Source organism: Perca flavescens, chromosome 6, assembly GCF_004354835.1.
Source record: "Perca flavescens isolate YP-PL-M2 chromosome 6, PFLA_1.0, whole genome shotgun sequence".
Taxonomy (NCBI): Eukaryota; Metazoa; Chordata; class Actinopteri; order Perciformes; family Percidae; genus Perca; species Perca flavescens.
The window spans coordinates 32854265-32877385 of NC_041336.1; the positions used below are offsets into that span (position 1 = coordinate 32854265).

Below are 23121 nucleotides of genomic sequence, written 5' to 3' on the forward strand. Positions count from 1 at the left end.
TCCTTGACATTTTCTCCGGGTGGTAAAAAAAATAACATAAATTCTATATGGAAATTTAGCAATACCCTTTTGGAAGATACTGAGTTTTGTGATGTAGTTAAACAACTGGTTAAAGAAGTAGGTGAATTGGAAATGTCTTTTATGAGTAAATGGGAATGGTTTAAATTCAAAGTAGAAGATAGCTATCAGAACTAGTAAGCAATCATCAACACTTAAAAAGATAAGACAAAGGGACATCATTAGTCGCATCAATACTCTATGCTGTAAAAATGATTTGACACAGCAAGAACTGACTGAATTAAACAATTTACAGTCCCATGATAATATATATCTGGAAAAGGCCAAGGGAGCATTTATTCGTTCAAGGGCTCGTTGGATTGAAGAAGGGGAGAAAAACTCTTCCTATTTTTTTAGTCTGGAGTTTTTCTCCTTCTTCTGGAGTGATATCAGGGAAATGCTCTATAATGCCCATTTAGATTGTATTTCAAAAGGTAATCTTTCTCCCACTATGAAACATGGTCTCATCACTCTAATCCCGAAACCTAACAAAGATAATCTTTTATTGGATAATTGGAGACCAATTACCTTGTTATGTAACGATTATAAATTGCTGGCCCTTGTTTATGCCAATCGTCTGAATGAGGGATTGCCACATATTATTGACGAATGTCAATCAGCTTTCATGAAGGGTAGAAACATACATAATCATACCATACTGCTACTAAACATGCTTGATTATCGAGACTTCATTTACACTGATGCTTTTATTTTATTTCTTGATTTTTATAAGGCATTTGATACTGTTGAACATACCTTTTTATTTGAAATCCTAGATTTTTTAGGTTTTGGGAGCAACTTTTGTAAAATAATTAAGATGTTTTATACTGATATATATAGTTCTGTGTCTCTTAATTCTGGTATAACTCCTAGGTTTGAAGTGCTCCGCGGTTTTAGGCAGGGATTCCCGATTTCTCCCAAACTGTTTATTCTAGCCACCCAATCTCTTATAATGTTCATTAATCACAACCCCAACTTGCATGGGATCTCAATATTTGACAAGGTATTTAAAATTAGTCAGTTTGCAGACGACACAGCAATCCTTTTAAGGGATACGTTCATGGTTGATGTTGCCCTTGATTCAGTATCAATTTTCTCTAAAGCTTCAGGATTAACCCTCAATATTAAAAAATGTGAGCTACTTCCCATTCACTCATCAACTGATTCTATCATCTCATCTATTGAGGTTAAAGCTGAAGTGAAATATCTAGGAATAGTTCTATCTAAAAATACAATTAGAAGGGAAGATGTTAATTTTTCTAACCGTTTAACAGATATGAAGAAATCGTTGAGTCGCTGGCTTACTAGAGATCTCACTATCTTTGGTAGAGTCACTTTGTCTAAATCAGAAGGTATTTCCAAAGTCATTTATCCACTCCCTGTATGTTTCTTCCGGTAATGTTAAGAAAGCAAATTCAATCGTTTTCCAATTCCTGTGGAAAAACAAAACCCATTATATTAAGAAATCACAGCTGGTTAAAGAGTATGATATGGGTGGTATTAAAGCATTGGACTTTGAATCAATGTTTGGGACCTTTAAGATTAACTGGTTGAAAACATATCCATCACAACCAAATTCTATGTGGTTTCACATACCCAGACATCTATTTAGGAAAGTAGGAGGGCTTGATTTTCTTCTGCAATGTGATTTTGAGGTGACCAAAATTCCTGTTAAGTTGTCAAACTTCCACAAACAAGTTCTCCAATATTGGAAAATGATATTTACCCATAACTTTTCTCCACATGGATCTACCTTATGGAATAATAGGGTCATTATAATCAATAGGAAATCATTGTTTAGGTATGATTGGTACGAAAAGGGCATTGTATTTGTGAATGATATTATAGATGACAATGGTAACTTTTTGGAATATAAAGCTTTTTTAGACAAATATAATCTAAACTGTACATATAGAGAATACAATAAGATCTGTAAAGCAATACCTGTACCATTATTACAGTTAATTCAAAACACATTGTTATATGCAAGATCAAGACCCTTACCAACTTTATCAAATTTAGTCATTAATGGTTGTACTTTATTTGACAATAAATGTAATAATAAATGTATTAGTGATGCTTTGAAATCTAAATTAGTTTTTGGATATAACAGAGGATTGTGTATACAGGTTCTGAACATGGACACTTTGTCCATAGAAAAAGCACATTTTAAATTCATTAAATTGCCCGTTTCCCCTAAAGTCAAAGAGACTCAACTTAAAATAATCTACAAGATATTTCCGGTCGCTGACTTTCTTAAGAGAAGATTCAAATTTGATGTTGACCCTTGTTTTTTTTGTGAGGTGGCTGATGAAACTCTGGATCACATGTTCTTTTTTTGCCCTGTGTCCAACTGCTTTTGGTCTGAGATACATAATTGGCTGTCCCTTAAGATGGGTAATATCCCTACTCTGACCTTACCACACATCCTCTTTTATATGGATAATATAGATTCATCAATATCAGACTTAGTCAACATGATTATTCTAATGGGTAAATATCATATTCATTGCAGTAAGTGGAGATCTTCTAAGCCTTCCTTTGTTTGGTTTAAAAATGACTTTAAATTGTTTTTTTCCTCATTGAAAAAGATCAAATCTACTAAGATTGCAAGGAAAATATGTAGTGACATATCTAGGAAATTACTGTTTTGGATGTCTCCTTGTGTACCGCTCTAAATGTTAATTTTACTTTCTCTAGCCTTTTTGCTTTTGACTTGTATATTTTAGGCAGCTCCCCCTCTTTGTTTTTTTCTTCGTTGTTTCTTTTCTCAGGTAATTTTTCTACAACATTTGTATTGTATGTAAGCATGTATATCTTTCCCCAAGGAGAGTTTTGTATGTTGGTGCTTTATGTCAATAAAGAGAAACTTGACTTTCAAGCTGCAAAAACCAAATTTTGGTCAGGCCAATCACATTGTGTATAGAGTCGGTGGGCGGGGCTTATGGCTGCTGCTGCTGGGAACAGCGGACTTCTGGAAGACTTGGAGTTAAGCTTTTCTTTGATAAAAGAACAAAGAACGGCACATAAATCATTCTTAAAAAAGGAAGATGTGTTCGGAGTTTTGCCGACCGGATACGGCAAAAGTTTAATCTATCAACTAGCTCTGCTACCTTCTTCGTTGCTCTGGTTGGTTGTAGTGCTATCCTTTCGCGTGCAGAGGGAATTTGAAAGACAACCGTTTATCCCGCCCCTCGGATCGAGCTCCGTCAATGGTGAGTTCCCAGACCCTACATCTGGATGTGGGTCTGGCTTGTCAGGCTAGGAAAACGATCCAACCAGTTGTGTGTTTAATGGTCTGATCATTTCAGCTGGACTTGTAGGCCCTTATATTGTTGGCTAGTTTCATTCATAATAAAACATCAGATTTTATTAACTACATGTGTTTTGTGTGCAGAAATCTTAATGTGTAAAGTAACTAGTAACTAAAGCTGTCAGGTGAATGTAGTGGAGTAAAAGGTACAATACTTCTCTCTGAAATGTAGCGGAGTAGAAGTAGAAAGTGGCATGAAGAGAAAAGACTCAAGTAAAGTAAAAGTACCTTTAACATTTGGACTGAACTACTGTAGCCTACTTGTTACAGTAAATGTATTTACTCCTGGACACTGAGTGGAAGAATGAGAACATTATATGATAAAGAGGGGTTTATCCACTCAGGGTTAAAGACAGTCACATTGTGTTGGTCCATATTAGTAATAATTATAAACAGTGGTGATGTGTGACTGACTGAGCACCAACAGTCCATTATTCCATAATAAAATGCCTATATCCATCCCCATCACTGACTGGCGGCCCTCTCTGTGAGGCACTCATACTGTAGATACATCATACGCACTGTAACATTTCTAGACAAAGATGTCTGGACTCAGACCAAAATATGGTTTACTTAGTGTAGATTCAAAGCAGAGGTCAGCAACAAAGAAAAGCAGACCACAGGGGGGAGCAGACATGCATGAACCATAAACAGACAGGAGCCTAGGCGAGCAGAGTTTTTAGCAATACCTTGATGTGAAAGACTCCATTAGGGCGTAAGCTGATTTGAACAACTTTATATACTGTTGGCAAGGATAACCAACTGGGCAAAGTAGGAAACCTGTGGGTTAACTGAGTGCAAATAATTTGATTAATTAGACTCATATATTTTGAAATTATGAATGATTCTCTGTCAGTTTTTACATCATCACTATGTACTGTAGGCTAGATACACACAAATGTCAATACCAGAGGTGCATATACAAAGATAATATATGTCAAAATATAAAATAAATAGCAAGCAGAAAATATGATACGCATCCAAATCAAATCAATGCATCATGGGTACATGAGAAATTTATCAAACACAAAATCAGTCTTAACTGCCTTCTTATTTTAATGTATCTAATAGTGTTACCACACAGTTCTTGATTAAAGTATTAAAGTGTCTGCCAAATATCAAGTCTAAATCTCTCTTAATGTCTTTGCTGAATATACTATGTTATGCAAGATTGTAAAGGACGTTGTTGTTATTAAGACAGCATTTGTCTCCAGCCAAATTTCCTGCCAATTAATTTCTCCATAAAGTGAAGCCCAAACAATCTTCTCGAGGGCAGAGTTATCTTATCTTTTATGTAATTCCTGATGGGTTTATTTGAGCATTTATTCTTGGTAGTGTATCTCCAAGGAATATACCACTATTAAATGGATCGATTATTAATTGATGATTTGATCAATGAACCCCTAAGAAGATGCAGGGAACCATCACCTTATCGTGGTGGAGAAGTTTGTGTGTCCCTCTGAACCTGAGGGCTGTGTTGTCTGGAGCTTTGTGCTCCTGGTAGGGTCACCCGAGGCAAAGTGGTCTCAGGTGAGGGGCCTGACAAGAATGGTTCAAAAACCCTATGAGTGTCCGAGGAAGAGGTAGAGTGACCCTGCCCGGAGGAAGCCCGGGGCCCCCGTCTGGAGCCAGGCCCAGATGGAGGGCTCGTCAGCGAGCGTCTGGTGGTCGGGTTTGCCACGGAGCCCGGCCGGGCACAGCCCGAAAAAGCTACGCGGCACCTATCTCTCCATCCCATGGGCCCACCACCTGTGGGAGGAACTGCTGGGGTCGGGTGGGCTGCCACACAGGCGGTGAAGGTCAAGGGCCTCGACGGACCAGACCTGGGCAGCAGACGCTGGCTCTGGGGACGTGGAATGTCACCTCTCTGTGTGGGAAGGAGCCGGAACTGGTGCGGGAGGTGGAGAACTACCGGTTAGATCTGGTGGGGCTCTACGCACAGTCTCGGTTCTGGAACCATACTCCTGGATAGGGGTTGGACTTTGTCCGACAGACTTTCAACTCACACCTCCGGCGGAGCTTTTTGTTCATCCCTATGGAGGCTGGGGGCATTGAACCCGAGTGGACAATGTTCAAAGTTTCCATTGCTGAAGCTGTGGCGAGGAGCTGTGGTCTTAGGGTCTTAGGTGCCTCAAGGGGCGGTAACCCAAGAACACCGTGGTGGACACCGGTGGTCAGGGAATCCGTCCGACTGAAGAAGGAGTCTTTTCGGGATATGTTATCCCAGAGGACTCTAGAGGCAGTTGCAGGGTACCGAAGGGCCCGAAGGGCTCCAGCCTCTGCCGTGAAAGAGGCAAAGCAGCGGGTGTGGGAGAAGTTTGGAGAAGACATGGAGAAGGACTTTCGGTCGGCACCAAGGTGCTTCTGGAAAACCGTTCGCCACCTCAGGAGGGGGAAGCGGGGAACCATCCAAGCTTTGTCCAGTAAGGATGGGACACTGTTGACCTCAACTGAGGAGGTAATAGGGCGGTGGAAGGAGCACTTTGAGGAACTCCTGAATCCGACTAATACGCACTCTATGTTAAAGGCAGAGCTGGAGGATGATGGGGGATTGTTGTCAATTTCCCAGGCGGAAGTCACTGATGTAGTCAAACAACTCCACAGTGGGATGGATGAGATCCGTCCAGAAATGCTCAAGGCTCTGGGTGTGGAGGGGCTGTCTTGGTTGACACGCCTCTTCAACATTGCGTGGAAGTTTGGGACAGTGCCAAAGGAGTGGCAGACCGGGGTGGTGGTTCCTCTTTTCAAAAAGAGGGACCAGAGTGTGTGTTCCAACACGTCTCAGCCTCCCAGGTAAAGTCTACTCCAAGGTACTGGAAAGGAGGGTTCAGCCAATAGTCAAACCTCAGATTGAAGAGGAACAATGTGGATTCCGTCCTGGTCGTGGAACAATGGACCAGATCTTCACTCTCGCAAGGATCCTGGAGGGAGACTGGGAGTATGCCCATCCGGTCTACGTGTGTTTCGTGGATTTGGAGAAGGCGTATGACCGGGTCCCCCGGGAGGTGCTGCGGGAGTATGGGGTGAGGGGGTCTATTCTCAGGGCCATCCAATCTCTGTACGACCAAAGTGAGAGCTGTGTCTGGGTTCTTGGCAGTAAGTCGGACTCGTTTGAGGTGAGGGTTGGCCTCCGCCAGGGCTGCGCTTTGTCACCAATCCTGTTTGTAATATTTATGGACAGGATATCAAGGCGTAGTCGGGGTGGGGAGGGGTTGCAGTTCAGTGGGCTGGGGATCTCATCACTGCTCTTTGCAGATGATGTGGTCCTGATGGCATCATCGGCCTGTGACCTTCAGCACTCACTGGATCGGTTCGCAGCCGAGTGTGAAGCGGTTGGGATGAGGATCAGCACCTCTAAATCTGAGGCCATGGTTCTCAGCAGGAAACCGATGGAGTGCCTACTCCAGGTAGGGAATGAGTCCTTACCCCAAGTGAAGGAGTTCAAATACCTTGGGGTCTTGTTCGCGAGTGAGGGGACAATGGAGCGGGAGATTGGTCGGAGAATCGGCGCAGCAGGTGCGGTATTACATTCAATTTATCGCACCGTTGTGACAAAAAGAGAGCTGGGCCAGAAGGCCAATTCATTTCCCCAAACAAATCTTCTTGAGGGCAGAGTTACATCTTTAATGTAATTCCTGATGGGTTTATTTGAGCATTTATTCTTGGTAGTGTATCTCCAAGGAATATACCACAATTAAATGGATCGATTGTTAGTTAATGATTTGATCAATGAACCCCTAAGAAGCTGCAGCACACTAAACTATACTCTTTACACTACTTTTTTTTTGTGAATGAATGCATTAATACATTTGATTTGTTGGCTTCATTTATAAAAGGCACACTTACTCCATGCCAGCTGGTGGCGCTAATGTGTCGTAAAACATGAGTGACTGAACAGTAGAAGAAGAGGGCGGGAGCTGCACGTGTGGCCACCACAGTGCGCGTGTCTGTTCAGAGAGAGACACAGCCGAGGAGAAGTACCGGAGTTCCGCTGCAGTGTCCGTTTAACGCCGTACATCAGCTACCATGAGACCAGGTACGGTAGAAATGGCCGTGTTAAAGTAACGCTGTAGACTAATGTATATAGATATGTTTAAATGAGTGTTAGTAAATCTTTCCGCGGTGTGTTTGAGGTTAAAGGGGCTGATGTGTGCTCGGCCTACACCGCCATGCAGCTCCGTTTACTTCACGGTAAACCGCTCTTACACCGGAGAGAAAAGTGCCGCCAAGGGAGTGGACGCTTTCTCCGTTAATGTTGGCGAAATGTACCGTTACGTTAACGACTGAAGCTTCCGTATAACGTTGACGGTAACGAGTAAGAGGAGTCCAGCAGCTGCAGCTCCCACAGCGCTAAACACACACGTGCTCTAGTCTCCGTGAGAATTAAAGTTGACCACGAGCCCTCCGACGTCACGTTAACCAGCAACATGTTTTATGTAACGTTAATAAGTATAGCTAAACATAAAGTTGTTTACGGGGCTAAATCTGAGCTGTTTAATTACGCTGCTTTTTCTACTTTTTGCCACGAGGCTAACGTTAGCTTCAGCTAGCATTAGCCCGGGTAGGAACCACCTCGTGTGTTTGTATTTACGGTAGGTCGGTATTCACACCGTCATAGTTCAACGAGGGCGAGATGTAGCAGGGATTTAAAATAAGTCAACCTGATGTTACGTTACGTAGGACTTTGTATCACATTATGTGTGCTGTGAACAATAAATATGAGTTACCGCAGAAATACCTTAAAAATGATATAATGCTCGAGCAGCCTTGGTTTCATGCGATGTCGTAAGGCTGGGTAACCCCTGGCCTCGTTATTTCGTTATATAGCTACGTCCTTCAAACGTAAACAAGCCCACTTTCTTTAAATACACAATGCATTGCCGCTATTCAGAATCTCCCCGTAATGTCCGCCTTCCTCCTGGGTCAGTTTTAAAGCTACTCTAGGACCACCATGGTCCATTTCATGTTCCACACAGCAGACGCTACAGTTGGTGCTGCTCCGGTTTAAAAAATGAAGCCAGTTAAAGGGAGGACAAACATGCTAGCTACCAAACATGGACAATGTATGTTTCAAAAGCTTAATAAAATGGGCTTTTCAAAGGAAATCCATTATTTCCCAAGGATATGAACAGTATGCCCACATGGTGTGCTTTGAACACATCAGTTACTTCAGGGGCATGTGCAGCCAGCAACCTTTTTTATTTAAATGTTTTTACCACAACAAGCTGTCCTTGTTTCACTCAGCAGCAACTTGTGGGGGGGGAGCATCTCTGTGTTGAAATATAAAGCAGGGTTTTATCACTACAGTATCTTTCTACAGCGTTACATGGATTTAGTTCCTCGACTTGCTGCATGGAATTGTAATCAGGGTGTTTTTCTGACTCAGAATGGACCTTTGGGGGGAGAACTACCCAAGACAGTAAGCATGATAGGTCCACGTACAGGAATGACTTATATATAAATCTGACTCTGTCAGTCCGGCTGACTCTGGATGGTAAAACTGAGATTATCTCTCATATTCAAGTTTATGTTCTGCCTGTTCAACGGTTGTTTGATAAATTGCTTTAATCCATATTTGGAGAAGATTTAACCCTAATTTCTATTTTTTATTAATTCTTATTGTGTGGCTGGCCAAAAAATCCTCTATGCAGGATAAACCCTGGTAATAACTCCTTTGCTGCAACTGCATCATGTAAGTGAGGACACAGCAGCCCAAACGGAGTGTGTGGACTTAATCGGTGTGGTCCCCACATTCGTTTGACTTTTGAAGAGGTGCATAGCAGCTCCTATGTTAGCTACATGTGCAGGCCCCACTGGTATTACTTAACCTACTATCTGTTTGTTTTTCCAGGGTTCAGTCCTCGGGGAGGAAGAGGAGGATTCGGTGACCGGGGAGGACGAGGAGGAAGAGGAGGATTCGGTGACCGGGGAGGACGAGGAGGATTCGGTGACCGGGGAGGACGAGGAGGATTCAGGGGAGGAAGAGGTGAGATCATGCACATTATTGTAGTTTGATTACAGAACAAAATGTTGTTGTTTTTTTTTATTTAAAGGCTATTTTCTTTTTTCAAACTGACACCTATTTCCCCAGCATTGGTGCCTTAGGTGACTAATGTTAAGAACAATCTTTTAAATTGGTCTAGTACTGAGCTACAACGCTGTAAACGGTAGCCATGAACCGGGCTGCAATGTAATAACGTGGGGCAAATGCGTCAGTTTGTCTACTAAAGGTGCTGTTTTGTGTCTGACAACATTATGGCAAGGATCCCTATAGACTTTTTTTTTTTTTTTTTTTTGAGTAAGATCCTTTTTGTTTAACATGAAACAGCCCCCAAATCTACCAGACTCTATGTAAATAATCAGTACTTTTAGCGTGTATACAGATGGCCTATTTTCACATGTAAAGGGTGAATTAAGAGTTTATTTTAACAGTCTCTGTAGGGATCCTTTCCATAATGTTGTCAGACACTTCGAATAATAATCGGAGCCTGTCAGCGACAAAAACAGCACTTTTAGTGGACTCTAACTGAAGATGCGCAGTTGTCCAAAAATGTCACCAATTTCAAAGATTCTTGCTCACATAAGTCACTTATGTGAACCAGACACCAATCCATGAGTAAGTTGAAAAAAAAAAAAAAAAAAAAAAATCTAAGTTACCCTTTTAAGAACGCATGCATTAACACAGTGAACCCAAATACTGACTGAGCTACGGAAAATAAATGAACCGTTATAAACGCAGCACATTTTAAATATAACTTCCATGAAAAGTGCAAGTGTGTTTGTATTACCAGGGCACAGATGTTTCTTCTGTTTACCTGAATAGCTCTATTGGTGTTTTTTTCAGGTGGATTCAGGTCTCCAGAAGGTGGAGGATTTCGGGGCCGGGGTGGCGGCAGAGGCACCCCGAGAGGAAGAGGGGGCAGAGGAGGCTTTGGAGCGGGGAGGAAAGTTGTGGTGGAGCCACACAGACATGAAGGTTTTTATAAATACTGTTATTATATATGTTATAACTATCCGCTGAAACCCTGTTGCTGCTTGGGTCAGAGGTTTAGCAGTTGTTCATTCTACCATGGTTTCTACGTAGTTCTGCACTTGTAAAAGTGATGTAGCAGTGTAAAACTCATCTTTCTACAGTACCAGTCTAAAGTTTAGACACGCTTCCGAGTTTATTTGAATGGGAAAGCGTGTTCAAACTTTTGACTAGTACTGTATATGTGTACTGTATAGATTCTGACTGGTGGTGTGTGTGTGTGTGTGTGTCCCCTCAGGAGTGTTCATCTGCAGAGGAAAGGAGGACGCTCTGGTGACCAAGAACATGGTGGTGGGAGAGTCTGTGTACGGAGAGAAGAGAATGAGTGTGGAGGTGAGATTGTTGTTCACTGCAGTCACACAGTGTAGGTACCACGTCAATCTTGCATTAAGATTATAAGTGCTGCTGGGGCCCGGGTTGGCTCAGTGGGTAGAGCAGGCGCACATAAATGTAGAGGTTTATGCCTCGACGCAGAGGTCCAGGGTTCGACTCCAACCTGTGACGATCACCTGTCCTGTCCATTTAAAGGCTTAACAAGGTTAGAAGTGCTGACCTTTACTGCATTGCATTGAAAACGATTAAGTTACATAAATGTTTGAATTATCTTTTCGTCACATATAAGAACACGTCTGCATCAGTGTTGTGAAATCAGCAGCTATGGGCTCTAGTGCTATGGCCAGGCTTTGTTAAATTCCAATTTGCTGTTTTCTTACACTCTGTTAGGAGGGAGAGATTAAGATTGAATACAGAGCCTGGAATCCATTCCGCTCCAAACTGGCAGCAGCCATCTTGGGAGGAGTAGACCAGATCCATATAAAGCCTGGAGCAAAGGTCATGTACCTGGGAGCTGCCTCTGGCACCACAGTGTCCCACGTTTCTGACATTGTTGGACCGGTGAGTACTACACACTGTTGGTGGCCCTCCAAAGGTTTCAATTGTCGTGAGTTTTTCCAACACAACCCATCTACAAGCTGCGGCCTCGGAATACACCAAACAGTCCCAGGAACTTTAAACTGTAATTACACAATATCAATAACATTTTTGAAATGATTAAAGCTCAGAATGGCCCAACAATGTTGTTCTAATAACTTTCTGATTGTTTAATCCTATAAAACTAAGTACTTTAATTGACATGCCAATAACTTAACCTGTAAATACAGGCATTAAAAGCTGAGCAAGAATAGCGATTGGTTCAGTGTTAAAATGACTAATCAATCGGTCCACATGAGAAACTGAATTAAACATGAGATAAATTGAGAGAGAGAGATTATATTTTCAGAGTTTAACCTGTCTGTGTTACAGGAAGGGCTGGTCTACGCTGTGGAGTTTTCCCATCGATCGGGCCGTGACCTTCTCAATGTGGCAAAGAAACGCACCAACATCATTCCAATTATCGAAGACGCCCGCCACCCGCACAAATACCGCATGCTGGTTGGTAGGTAGTCCTGATCCACAGCAGGAGACTTAGTAGATTGATCATGGTTCTGTCCTGAACAAACATCTGATGCCTACAAGGTTACCAAATCTACATAATGCACACTTGAACTTATTGATAATTTGACATGATTGCCACGTAGCTTGATGGATCTGCTGATTGTTGAATATGGACTGGAAGAAGCATAATGCATTCGCCAGGCTCATCTCAAACATTAATAAATGTGTAAACGGATGCTGTGTGTGCGGACATTAACGCCTTGTCCCTTTCTAGGCATGGTGGATGTGATTTTTGCTGATGTTGCCCAGCCTGACCAGACAAGGATTGTTGCTTTGAACGCTCACAACTTCCTGAAAAACGGAGGACACTTTGTTATCTCCATCAAGGTACACTAATGCCCGCCTCTAACATGAAGCACTAACTCCAGTTATTGTGTTGGTTACTGGCTATGTGACGGTGAAGTCCAGAGATAATTTATCTGGACTGATTAAAAAAAAAGCCCAAAATATTTCTATATGCTGTTTGATCATCAGATTGGAATCATACTCAAAGGACTGAATTGAACTAGGGGACAAAAAACTGTTTGGAATATTGCTGCTTTGCGTAAAATTTCATGTACAGGCCAGTGTTTACTCTGACCTCTTGAGCTGCGTGTTCAGTGTATGGTCAGCTGTTAGACTCTGAAGTGTCTCCCTCTGTCTCGTTTACTTCAGGCTAACTGTATAGACTCGACAGCGGCTCCAGAGGCTGTGTTTGCCTCAGAAGTGAAGAAGATGAGTTCTGAGAACATGAAACCACAGGAGCAGCTCACACTAGAGCCCTACGAGAGAGACCACGCTGTTGTGGTGGGCATCTACAGGTATGCCAACATCACACTGCATTCCAGTCCACTCACAATAGTAATTCAAGTTTCAACAGCAAAATGAGTTTCAAAAGCAGTCAGTGAAGGGTAGGGGTGGAACGGTACACATTAGTCACGGTTCGGTACAATGGAGGGAAAACAAACAAAAGTGCAGTAGGCAATTTTAATTTTTTTTTATTGTGCATGTCTCAGGCTGTACCACCTGGTGTCATACAGTCTCTCCCCTGAGCTAGGTGCAACAGCCTGAAGTATGTAAAGATGTAAACTATAAGTACCCCACATCATCTCCAGACTCCATCTGTAACTTGTAAACAATAAGACAATCAGCTATACAACTGAAAATGCATCATCTGTTATTTATGGAAGTGCAAATTACATAAAATAATCACAAAACAAAAGTCTACTTTGGCGAGACCTTCCCCCACAAAAGATTAAAAAAGTATTCTTGCTATTAAGTGCGACAGGCATACCTTGGGTGATCTGGGTGATGGCGTCGGATATGCGTTAGCATGTTAGATGTATTTCCACTCACAAACCCAACAACTGCTGAACAACGCCAACGCAGTCCTCGTCTTACCCACCACTCTGTCGCCTGTACTACTGGACCTGACTGTTTTCCCAAACTTGCGATCTTAAAGAGGCCGGCCGGTCTTCTAACCCTTGTGGGGGCCACCACCACTCTAGGCTACGCTACTTGTCCTTATTGCTGCTAGCTCTGACTCACTCACTGGACCGTCGACATGTAGGCGGAGCTCGGGAGCGGTATAGCGGGGGCGGGCGCTATAGATTAGGTGTCCCTAAAGAAAAGCACATCTTTATTAAACTGTTTTGAATCAAATAATATTGTAGTGATTTACTATTTCTCTCTCTGTGTGTGTTAAATTAAACTATTTGCATAGTAAGAAAACATAACACTACTTTTTAAGATAACATGGAGTCATTGGCTATCTTGACTGGGGCTTGAGGACAGAACATGCGTCTCTCTAACCAGATAAAGGGGACGGCATCGAGTCTGACCAGAGAGGAGACAACCTCTAAACTGACAGACAATTGACGACATCAAATTCTGTTAGGATTGTATTTCACACGTAAATAAGCTACTGTTTGAGGCTTACGTTAGTCACTTTCTGTATATGTGCTGGGAGTACTGTAAACTGATTCTACTTCCAAGTAAACTAAACTTTATTATATAAAAAAAGAAACCCACATCTAACAGTAATTCTGCATTACATTAATTTTAATTTTTTATTAAAAGTTTTTTTATTTATGCCGTATATTCTCCATGCAAATTCATGTACCGAGACGCCCGTACCGTTTTGGTTCAATACATGTACCGTTCCACCCCCAGTGATGGGAGAATTCTTGAAAATACTGTTCTACGTTGCTATTATAGCTTTTACTCACTTCTGCTCGTTCTCACGCTTCTACTTTGGTCATCCAAAAGATGTTTGGATAGTGGAGGATCACCAATCATCATTAAGCGATGTTCCTTTTCTCATCGCTTGCTCAGTTTCTTTATATCTAGGTGTTTACTTGAGTGTACACCAACCAATTAAAGACCTTAGTTGTGCTCCTTTATAATAGTATTTCCAAGGAAGATAAGAGATAAAGCCTCTTTTTCTTTTCTGCTTTACCCTAGGGTTATTCCAGCCCACATGTCTAGCTAATCATTTTGGTCCATTCCTAAAATAGTTGTCTAATCTATCTATATGTATATTGACTGAAAAAGGAGCCTTGGTAATATACTGCCGGTAACGGCTACCGTTGTTGTTTTTTTTTTTTTACTAATTTGCCTCATGTTCTGTTTCTCAGATGTGGTTAGAGATGCTAACGGGGATGTGCAAAGGCAGTAAATCGCAGCAGTCTCTCTGGTTGAGAACATTGCATTACAGCTTGAGTTGAATATGGCAGCACTGCTAGCGCTTGTGTTAACTACAGCGCCGTCTGGTGGTGATTTAAAAAGTTACACTTTGACCACATACAAGAAACATGATATCAAACCACTAATTTAAATTGATAGTGTAGCAGCAAAGTGTGATTAGAGCACTCAACCTGTGCTGTTGGCTGTGTCTCACCCAATGTGTATGTAAATGTTGTGCAGCACAGTCCATTGTTGCATGACTCTTGCAGGGTTTCAATAGGTCTGCATGTATTCAAAATAGTTGGTTCAAGATAATAATGTTGTACACACTATCATTCTTGACAAATCTGTATTCAAAACTCTTGGAGACAGCCACATCTGGCTGATGTTTTGACTGATGTCTTTAGAATTTGAGGGATTTGCTGTTTCGGTTATGTTTGTGTATTTTTTGTTTTATGTATGTGTGGTTGTATTGCTGCCTGTCTTGCCCAGGACACTCTCTTGAAAAAGATTTTCAAGAGTCAAAGTTACTGCAAGGGAGCCACCAAATAGTTTTTTTTTTTTAAGTTTTTTTTCAAAAATGACGATGTCTTAACATGAAGACATTATTAGCAAATATAAATCAGCCTATTTGTGAGGGGAAAAACATTGATAGGCTTACTGGAAATTACAGATACAGTTCAAACTAAGGATTCACTGTCACATGGATTTAGAACATAATTGATAAAATCATGCCAACAAATATTTTAATAGCTTAGTATTCTATGCACTAAACGTATGTATAAAGGCTTTAGGCCACCCACACGTTATTGTAGGCCCAGTTTAATATGCAGCTTCATTTTATACAATATGTTGGGGGGTCCCTGCTCTGTCTCTCTGTTAAGGTGTCCTTGGCTTAAAAAACATTGACTTTGAGGGTTAAACTGTGAGGACACCTAGACTGGGGTGGATGTTTACAACAGACAGTTTAGGTAATCATTTTACCGTTCACCTTTTGTGTTCTCTTGCAAATAACTTTGACTTACTCTGGGTTTGTTAAGTATCCACCACATTAGTTCTACAGTGTAGGTAACACAGGTTGTGAGTACAGGCACCTGTGTGAGATTACAATTAAAACGCATGGAGTTGCACATTAATATGGTGAATTTGAAATAAGTAAACCGACAGGAAGAAATGGTCATGGTGCTGCTCCGGAGCTCCATGATGTTTCCCCTTCCTACTAATGTTCCCAGAGTTGAGTTATGGTGACAGGTGGACCCATTCATCCAGACCCTCCCAAACCGCTGCGGTCAGCTCTACACATATAGTGCCTGCTCTTTTTCATATATACGTGTAGTAACGTGCCCTTTTCCTTCTCTCCTCAGACCTCCACCTAAACAGAAGAAATGAGGTGTTGGCGGAGGCTCAGGGAAACGGATTACCATTTTCACCACCATCTACTTTTTATACTCTGTGTTGTCCTTTGCCCTCCTCTGCACCGCCGCCTGCCTATCATGCCATGAAAGCATCACGAGCAATCGGCGTCATATTTGGCTGGGTTTCCTAGTCCCCTGACACTTAACTGACCAAGCATCCAACTTCTAATCTATCACTGGTAAGGTTGGGAGCACGTTACATGACGTTTGGGGCAATTTCAGCCACAGATCGTCATCTGAGTGGTTTGCCAGATGGGAGCAAATCATGTTAGAAGTACAAGGTTTATAATATGTAAAGGTTGACATCTGGTTGGACCGGCCTTATTTCACATCTGTTATGCACAAGTGATGCGTATCAAGTATAAAAAGACAGCGGTCCAGGGTTGTGTAGCGTGTCCCCAGCCTTAGGTGAGTTGTGAGGGAATTTTATGAATTCATTTGCCACCTTCTACCCTGAGTATTTTCTACAGATATAATAAACAGGACTTTTATGCAGTTATGCAAGTTTGAACTACTACTATATGGTTTGATTTTGGCTCCAGTGAAGTATTTTGTTTGGTCAGTACTTTAATTTCAGTATTTTATTGCTCATCTGTGCTTCTCATCCTTTCTTACTTAATGTCTTTATTTTTTTTTTTTCATGACATGTATTTGCTCTTCTGATTACTGCCTTATCAGGCTGCTTCTGATTCCAGGTAGCACAATCCCATATTGGTAGGGAGATCCCTATTACCCACATACCACACCTCAGAAGGCTAGTTATTTTAGTATATAAGTTATGTCAGAACTTGTGTATGGTCAAATATACTGTCTTAATGTTGTGTGTACTTATTGCACAATACCCTCACTTTGTAGGTAAGGAACCCTTGATGCTGATCTGTTTAGTGGTGAGGAGGTAAACTTGACCCTCTGTGTGTACAGACAAATATAGATGGTGACTTTTTCACTGACTTGCTCTTGTGTTGGCAAAGTGTAAAGCAGAATTTATGCTTGGAACAGTTTGTTTTTGACATTAACTGGCAACTTTGTTTTAATAAAATGTTTATGATTGTTTTTGATGGCTCATAATCTTTGACTAAATAACATTGTAAAGCTACCAACTTAAGTTGGAAATGTACTCTCTATACAAAATGTTAACTAAACATTCATTCCAACAATTTCTTGGTTTTAAAAACTGCACTGAAGGACCTCCTGTTAGAGCAGTCTTTTCCAAAAGGTCCTTAGTGGCCCATTGATAGTGCAGCATCTCCAGCTGCCAGCGGACTATCAGTATAACCTGGAGTTAGAACTCCGATGGTGTGGGGTACGCTGTCGGTGTGTTGGCTTGGCATTTTGAACGTTCAAATTATATATGCTTCCCATACACCGTTAACTGCCAGTTCGCGTAAAACTGAGACTGGACAGATCATCCAACGTGAGCTCGGGTAGTTTTTTTTTTTTTTTTTAACTGGGAAAAGACAAACTTTCGGCGATTATTCGTGGCTGTCTGTGCCGGACTGTTATGGCAGCCATTTTGTGGTAAATGTATCAGGAGCGCGCTGGGCCGTGCTCGCCTGGTGTCGGGAGTGCGCTCTCAATGCAGCCCCTCTCCTTTGACCGATGTTAACATCACGGAGGGGCTGACAGCCAGCAGAGAGCTAGCTGTAGCTGTGCCTACCTGCTACAATACATTTCGTTCTTAATATCGCCGTCATAGCTGCCTGTACTGTCTAACGGACAATCGGCTGGCCGTTGCCCGCCAAGCAGCCTGCAGTGTGCGGACTGTCTTCCTCCAAATTACGATGGCAGTGTTTAATTAGGCAGCTAGCATGCTAGCTAATGGCTAGCTCATGTTAGCTTAATTAAAAAAAAAAAAAAGCTGACGGGCGTGTTAGTCCAGCTGCCCACGCTGCAGTTGTATGGTAGAATCTTATATATGTGAGAATACAATTGTAACAAGTAACTGAAGTTTTCAGAGTAGAAAGAGGAGTCCGTGGTGGAGGCGGCGGGCTGCCCTCCTCCCCTCAGGCACGGCTAGCTGTGTCCATCGACACCCCGCTTTCTGAGCTCGGGAGAAACACCACATTTTACTGGAAACTAATCTCACCGGGATTGTATCTGCAAATCATCATTCTACAACCAGTTATTTGGATTTCTGCTGTGGAAGAGGGACGACTGACCCGGGGGAGGGGGCTCGGTTCGTGTGGACGGAGGGAGATAGGGGTTCCGAACATGGCTGCTACGCGGAACTTCTCGGTTCGACACACCGCCTGAGGTAAGACACAGCCGGTCGGCGTTTTTTTTATTTATTTTTTATATTCCTGTATGAATGGGGCCAGTTGGTACTTGTATCTAATGCGTGTGTTAGAGGCACAGAGTGACGGTCAATCAGGGCTTGGTAGCATCATGTTATTCGCCCCTGTCACCCGGCCTCGTGTCCCCATTCCTCCGCCGCTGCTGCTGCTTTCAGGTGGCTAATGGGGCAGAAGGCAGGCTTTTTGGGGGAAATAGGTAGGTTAACGGCGGTGCTGGACAATGGGTCGTGTTAGACAATTTTAAGGCTTGGCTGTCGTAGCTACAGTAGCGGAGACGTGCATCATTATGATGGACTACATGCCGTTACTCCGTTTTCTAGCATGAAATGTCCTCTAAGTCTATCGTTAGGGTTATCCGCCCCCCTGCCCTCCTAGGTTTACATTGTGACTGTGTCTAACAGCTAACCATCTGGCGATTCCATAAAGAGGCGAACGATTGATGCGGTGTGTGTGTGTGTGTCTGGGCAAGCTTCAGTAGCAGTGGTATCGCGACCTGCCCTGACTGAGTTAACGCACGACACCACCGAGAAAGGCAGAGGATGCCGGGTGGATTTGAGCAGAGATTGGGGGAGATGATTGAATGGATGTGTTGCTGTTGCTATCCTCAAGTGTACAGTATGTGGTTAGATTCTGCTGTGGCGTGTGGATGGGCGATGGATTTGAGCTATCAAAGCAGCCAGCCAGCAACCCCCGACTGTCCTCTGCAGATCTGCAGCAGCAATAATTTGCTAACGTACAGCAGCTAACGGCAACGCTAGCCGCTAGCTTAGCTACCGCATCAGCCCCAGCCCCTACCCTGCCCTGGAGTAGAGGGACACAGGCAGTCAGTTGCCGGGAGATGGCAGCTCCCAGGAAAAGAACAGGGCTATGATGAGAGCAGTGGTGATGCACAGCTGGAAGACATCTTGACATCTCCTCTGTCTGTGGTCCTCTTTCTGCGGGTGCTCAGCAAAATATGTCGTGGTCTGACATCTTTTAATACAAGAAGGTTGAATCACTAGTATGCATTACTGTTTAGTCATTTGTCATCTTCCATCAAAAAAGGCCATACATAGGCCATCATGGAAATTCTAGATGGGTGAAAGGGAACACATTTCCTCAGGTTGAAGCTTCTGTCAGAAGTGTCTTTACAGACACTATATATATCCAGTGGAATTTGACTGGTAATCCAGCCGGTTGCAGTTCCATTAGAGCTACACAGGATAGACACATTTCTTAATTAGCACGAAAACTAGAGAGAGACTGGAATAAGTCTGAATGTTTGCTGGATGTTGGTTCAGTAGAAATCCCTTCCCAGTATCAGTTCTGCACCATATCTTGCAAAGTTGTAGTGTAACACCATTTTATACTTTGCAATACTGCAAAGTAAAGAAATAAGACTTAACGTCAAGTCCGATCTGGTCAATCTAATGGCAGCCTGGGTGCACAGTGAGCGTGGAGCATCTAGGAGTGGCTCTGATCAGCGCCAGACTTCCAGTGTTCTCCCTCGCTCCGAGATAACGCTCCATCCCACTGACACAATGTGAAGTACATTTTTGGCATGCTTTGACTGCTGGAGCGGTTTCGCCGTCTGTGTCTTTTGGCCTCAAACAGCCAATGGACTTGTTCCCTGACTCAGACCGTGTGTGACAGCTTTGACACGCCAATTTCAATTTTTCTTTGGACTCTGACCGACTTATTTCAAAAGTTACCTGGAACCCTGGTGTCCCTCATTTTGCTCTTTAGCCTCGACTTCCCCTCGTGGCTCGGTTCCTTTCTGCTCCTGTCCCTCTACAGCCTCGACTTCCCCTCGTGGCTCGGTTCCTTTCTGCTCCTGTCCCTCTACAGCCTGGGCTTCTCAAGCTGAAACTTTTTCAACTTGAGCGGATGTTCCTTCAGCTGCTGCTGCTTAAAGTGGATCTGATTCACATCTGTCCACTGACCTGACAGCGCAGTCATGCCCCCTCTTAATATTGATCATTTATTATAATGCGAACTAATGGCAGCATTCACCCTATTTCATCTGGAAATTGTGGTTTGTGGCTGACTAAGATGTGTAAAGAATGTCAGTAAAACCAAGTTCAGACATTTGGTCTTTAAAATAATACATAAATGAATACACAAACAATACATTTAAAGTAATACAACGCCCACAGTTCATCCAAACACTCCCTCTAGATCGGGGGTTTTCAATGTTTTTGAAGCCAAGGACCCCTAGCTGAAAAAGAGACGGAGCAGGGGACCCCCTACTACATATTATATTGTAAAAAATTAAGTTGCATATTAACCCGGGCCTACAATAATGTGTGGGGTGGCCTAAAGCCTTTATACATGGCTTCTTTGTATAGAATACTAAGCTATTCCATTGGCTTGATTAGCCTAATAGTTTTTTTCTATATATATATATATATATAAAAAAAACAAAAAAATCCTACAGCAACAGTTAATGGATTGATGAACAAAAATAGGGTATAGGGCAGTTGTTTTAATTCTACATTCATTTATTTAGCTAGTTTTATACTTGGCAAAAATCTGAATGTTGCCTCATGGTACTGATCCATTTGACCGACTGTTGCGCTCCACTCTATTCCTATGGGTGACGGCAAGCGACTTCAACGCGCCTCCAAAGCATTCCAGGAAGGCAGCGCTGCATTGGAAAAAACGCTTATGCAAATGATCCGTTGAACGCGACACGACTATCCAGTAGAAGTAGACGAATATCTTTCAAACTGACCTTTGTCGATCTGAAATGAAGACAGATTCAGCAAATGCGTGGCCTATTTCTCGCTTAAAATGTTTTCAGAAACACGTTTCAGTGGACTATTTTTGTAAAATACGAGATTGTATTCTCTACGAGCCGCCATGATACTCTGTTGAAATTCTCGAGTAGCTAGACCCACCTCACGTGTTCGTCCAATCAGCTGGTGGTCAGGGGCGTGGAGCATCAACCATGGCTGTATGACGTTGCGACACCACGCTTCAGTCGTGTCGGACATATGGATCTGTACCGTCACTCGTTAGCAAGTTAATGAAAATTAGTAATCGGTTGCAGTTCCTAGTTATTACTCTCAAACGTAGTTGAATTACTTTATCAACTACTCTATATAAAAGTAATAAGTTACTAAGGAACGTAATGCACGCGTTACCTTTAAATCTCTGCTTCAGTTCTCTTCTATTAATTAGAGGTGGGAAAAATAATCGATTCTTAGATTCATCACGATTTTTTTTTTTGAAATGTGTTGATTTTTATTTAAAAGTTACTGTCTCCAGACAAGTACAAATCCGAAAACAGAGTGACTGAAAGAGGATGGGAAAATGGACAACAACTTAGAGTAGGGCTGGGTGATATATCGATATTATATCAATATCGTGATATGAGACTAGATATCGTCTTAGATTTTGGATATCGTGATATGACATAAGTGGTGTCTTTTCCTGGTTTTAAAGGCTGCATTACAGTAAAGTGATGTCATTTTCTGAACTTACCAGACTGTTGTAACTGTTCTATTATTTGCCTTTACCCACTTAGTCATTATATCCACATTACTGATGATCATTTAGCAAAAATCTTATTGTGTAAATATTTTGTGAAAGCGTCAATAGTCAACACTACAGTATCGTTGCGGTATCAATATCGAGGTATTTGTCAAAAAATATTGTGATATTTGATTTTCTCCATATCGCCCAGCCCTAACTTAGGGTTTAGGCAAGAGTGCAGAAAAAAAAAAACACATAAAAATGGCCAAAAGGAGAAAAAATAAAATAATTAGGCAAAACACATATATGCTGTTCATCTACTTTATCACATTACATCTGACCACCTCATGTTTCATGTTCTCAGAAGCCAGTTATCCACCTTTAAACATGACTGCGCCTCTGACATGGAAGCTTACTGGGAGAGAAGGGGACTTTCACAAGCAGGTTTAAGGCTTATGCACGGAATGACTACAGAATACTAACCTAAAATAAAAACCTCCAGTAGGCAAAACATTTCATTAAAACTGGTGTGTGACAAATATATGTCAAAATCTAAGCGTTGTCTAGCTGCTTTGTCTAGGAAGTGATTCGCAAACTGAGATTTATATGTATGTTTTTAAAAAATCACGCATGGAAATGTACACAAAAAAATGGTTGATCGATAATCGGTTTGGAATCAAATCGTTGGCCTCTGAATCGAATCGTGAGCCCCCCCTACTATTAATGCACACATAGCTACATTATTTAGTGTTGCTGTGGAACAGTGTGGGACAAGACACCTGTCAAAGGTATCTATGATTGGAGCCACTATCACTCTGATGAAATGTAAGTAGTGAAACAATAAAACCCAACAGAAATGTTTTGATGGGCTTATTTATTGTAGCTCCAACAGGTCTTCGAATCAATCAACACAAGTCTCTTTTTAATACTCTTGGCAGAGTAAAATGACACCCGTTAAAAAAAAAAAATCTTTCCAGGACAGTGAGCTCAAATTGCGTCGACTGTCGTCCAGCAAGTGCAGTGGCAGTCCAGTACCGATAGATTGAGTCGCGTCATTCGTTTTGCTGCCATAAAGTCAGGTGACGTTGGATCATAACCCGGAAATTAACAAAAATCAGGGAATAGGCTGCTCTGACAATCGAGACAAAAAGTAAGGAGTTGTTGCGTTCTGAAATTCAAAAAGGGTGATTGGTTACATTTGTAGTCAATGCCCAAAGTAGTGGAATTACTGTGATGCCAACGTTACTCCCAACACTGCTCATTAGGACCATTGGCTTTGCTGTGGGACATAGCAGCTCTGCTCTTTTCCCCGAATGTTACTTTTTTATATATATATATATATATATATATATATATATATATATATATATATAAGGGGCTAACTCTGATTGAATCTGC

General features: G+C 42.1%; 2 protein-coding genes across 3 annotated transcripts in view; both read left to right on the forward strand.

The window, feature by feature from the left end:
- Positions 1-7221: 7221 nt before the first annotated feature.
- On the forward strand, positions 7222-17026 carry fbl (fibrillarin). 2 transcript variants are annotated; one of them, XM_028581524.1, is made up of 10 exons: positions 7222-7406; positions 9222-9245; positions 9309-9356; positions 10215-10346; positions 10639-10733; positions 11124-11294; positions 11703-11835; positions 12109-12221; positions 12549-12694; positions 15923-17026. In XM_028581524.1, the coding sequence occupies exons 1-10, from the start codon at positions 7397-7399 to the stop codon at positions 15945-15947; spliced, it is 897 nt and encodes a 298-aa protein (XP_028437325.1). In that variant the 5' UTR covers positions 7222-7396; the 3' UTR covers positions 15948-17026. The 2 variants fall into 2 exon arrangements, with proteins under 2 accessions (XP_028437325.1, XP_028437324.1); XM_028581523.1 differs by having other exon boundaries at positions 9222-9236; positions 9273-9356.
- Positions 17027-17516: 490 nt separating this feature from the next.
- Positions 17517-23121, forward strand: part of dyrk1b (dual-specificity tyrosine-(Y)-phosphorylation regulated kinase 1B) — a 68978-nt gene continuing 63373 nt past the window's right edge. The window contains exon 1 of the mRNA XM_028579962.1: positions 17517-18227. The gene's annotated coding sequence lies outside the window, so the exon portion shown is untranslated. The remainder of the gene's footprint in view (positions 18228-23121) is intronic.

Excerpts from the sequence above, each read along its gene's own strand:
- fbl (XM_028581523.1), top strand. Across the intron at positions 11,836-12,108 it reads CAAATACCGCATGCTGGTTG|GCATGGTGGATGTGATTTTT; the intron begins GTAGGTAGTCCT and ends GTCCCTTTCTAG. Across the intron at positions 12,695-15,922 it reads GTTGTGGTGGGCATCTACAG|ACCTCCACCTAAACAGAAGA; the intron begins GTATGCCAACAT and ends TTCTCTCCTCAG.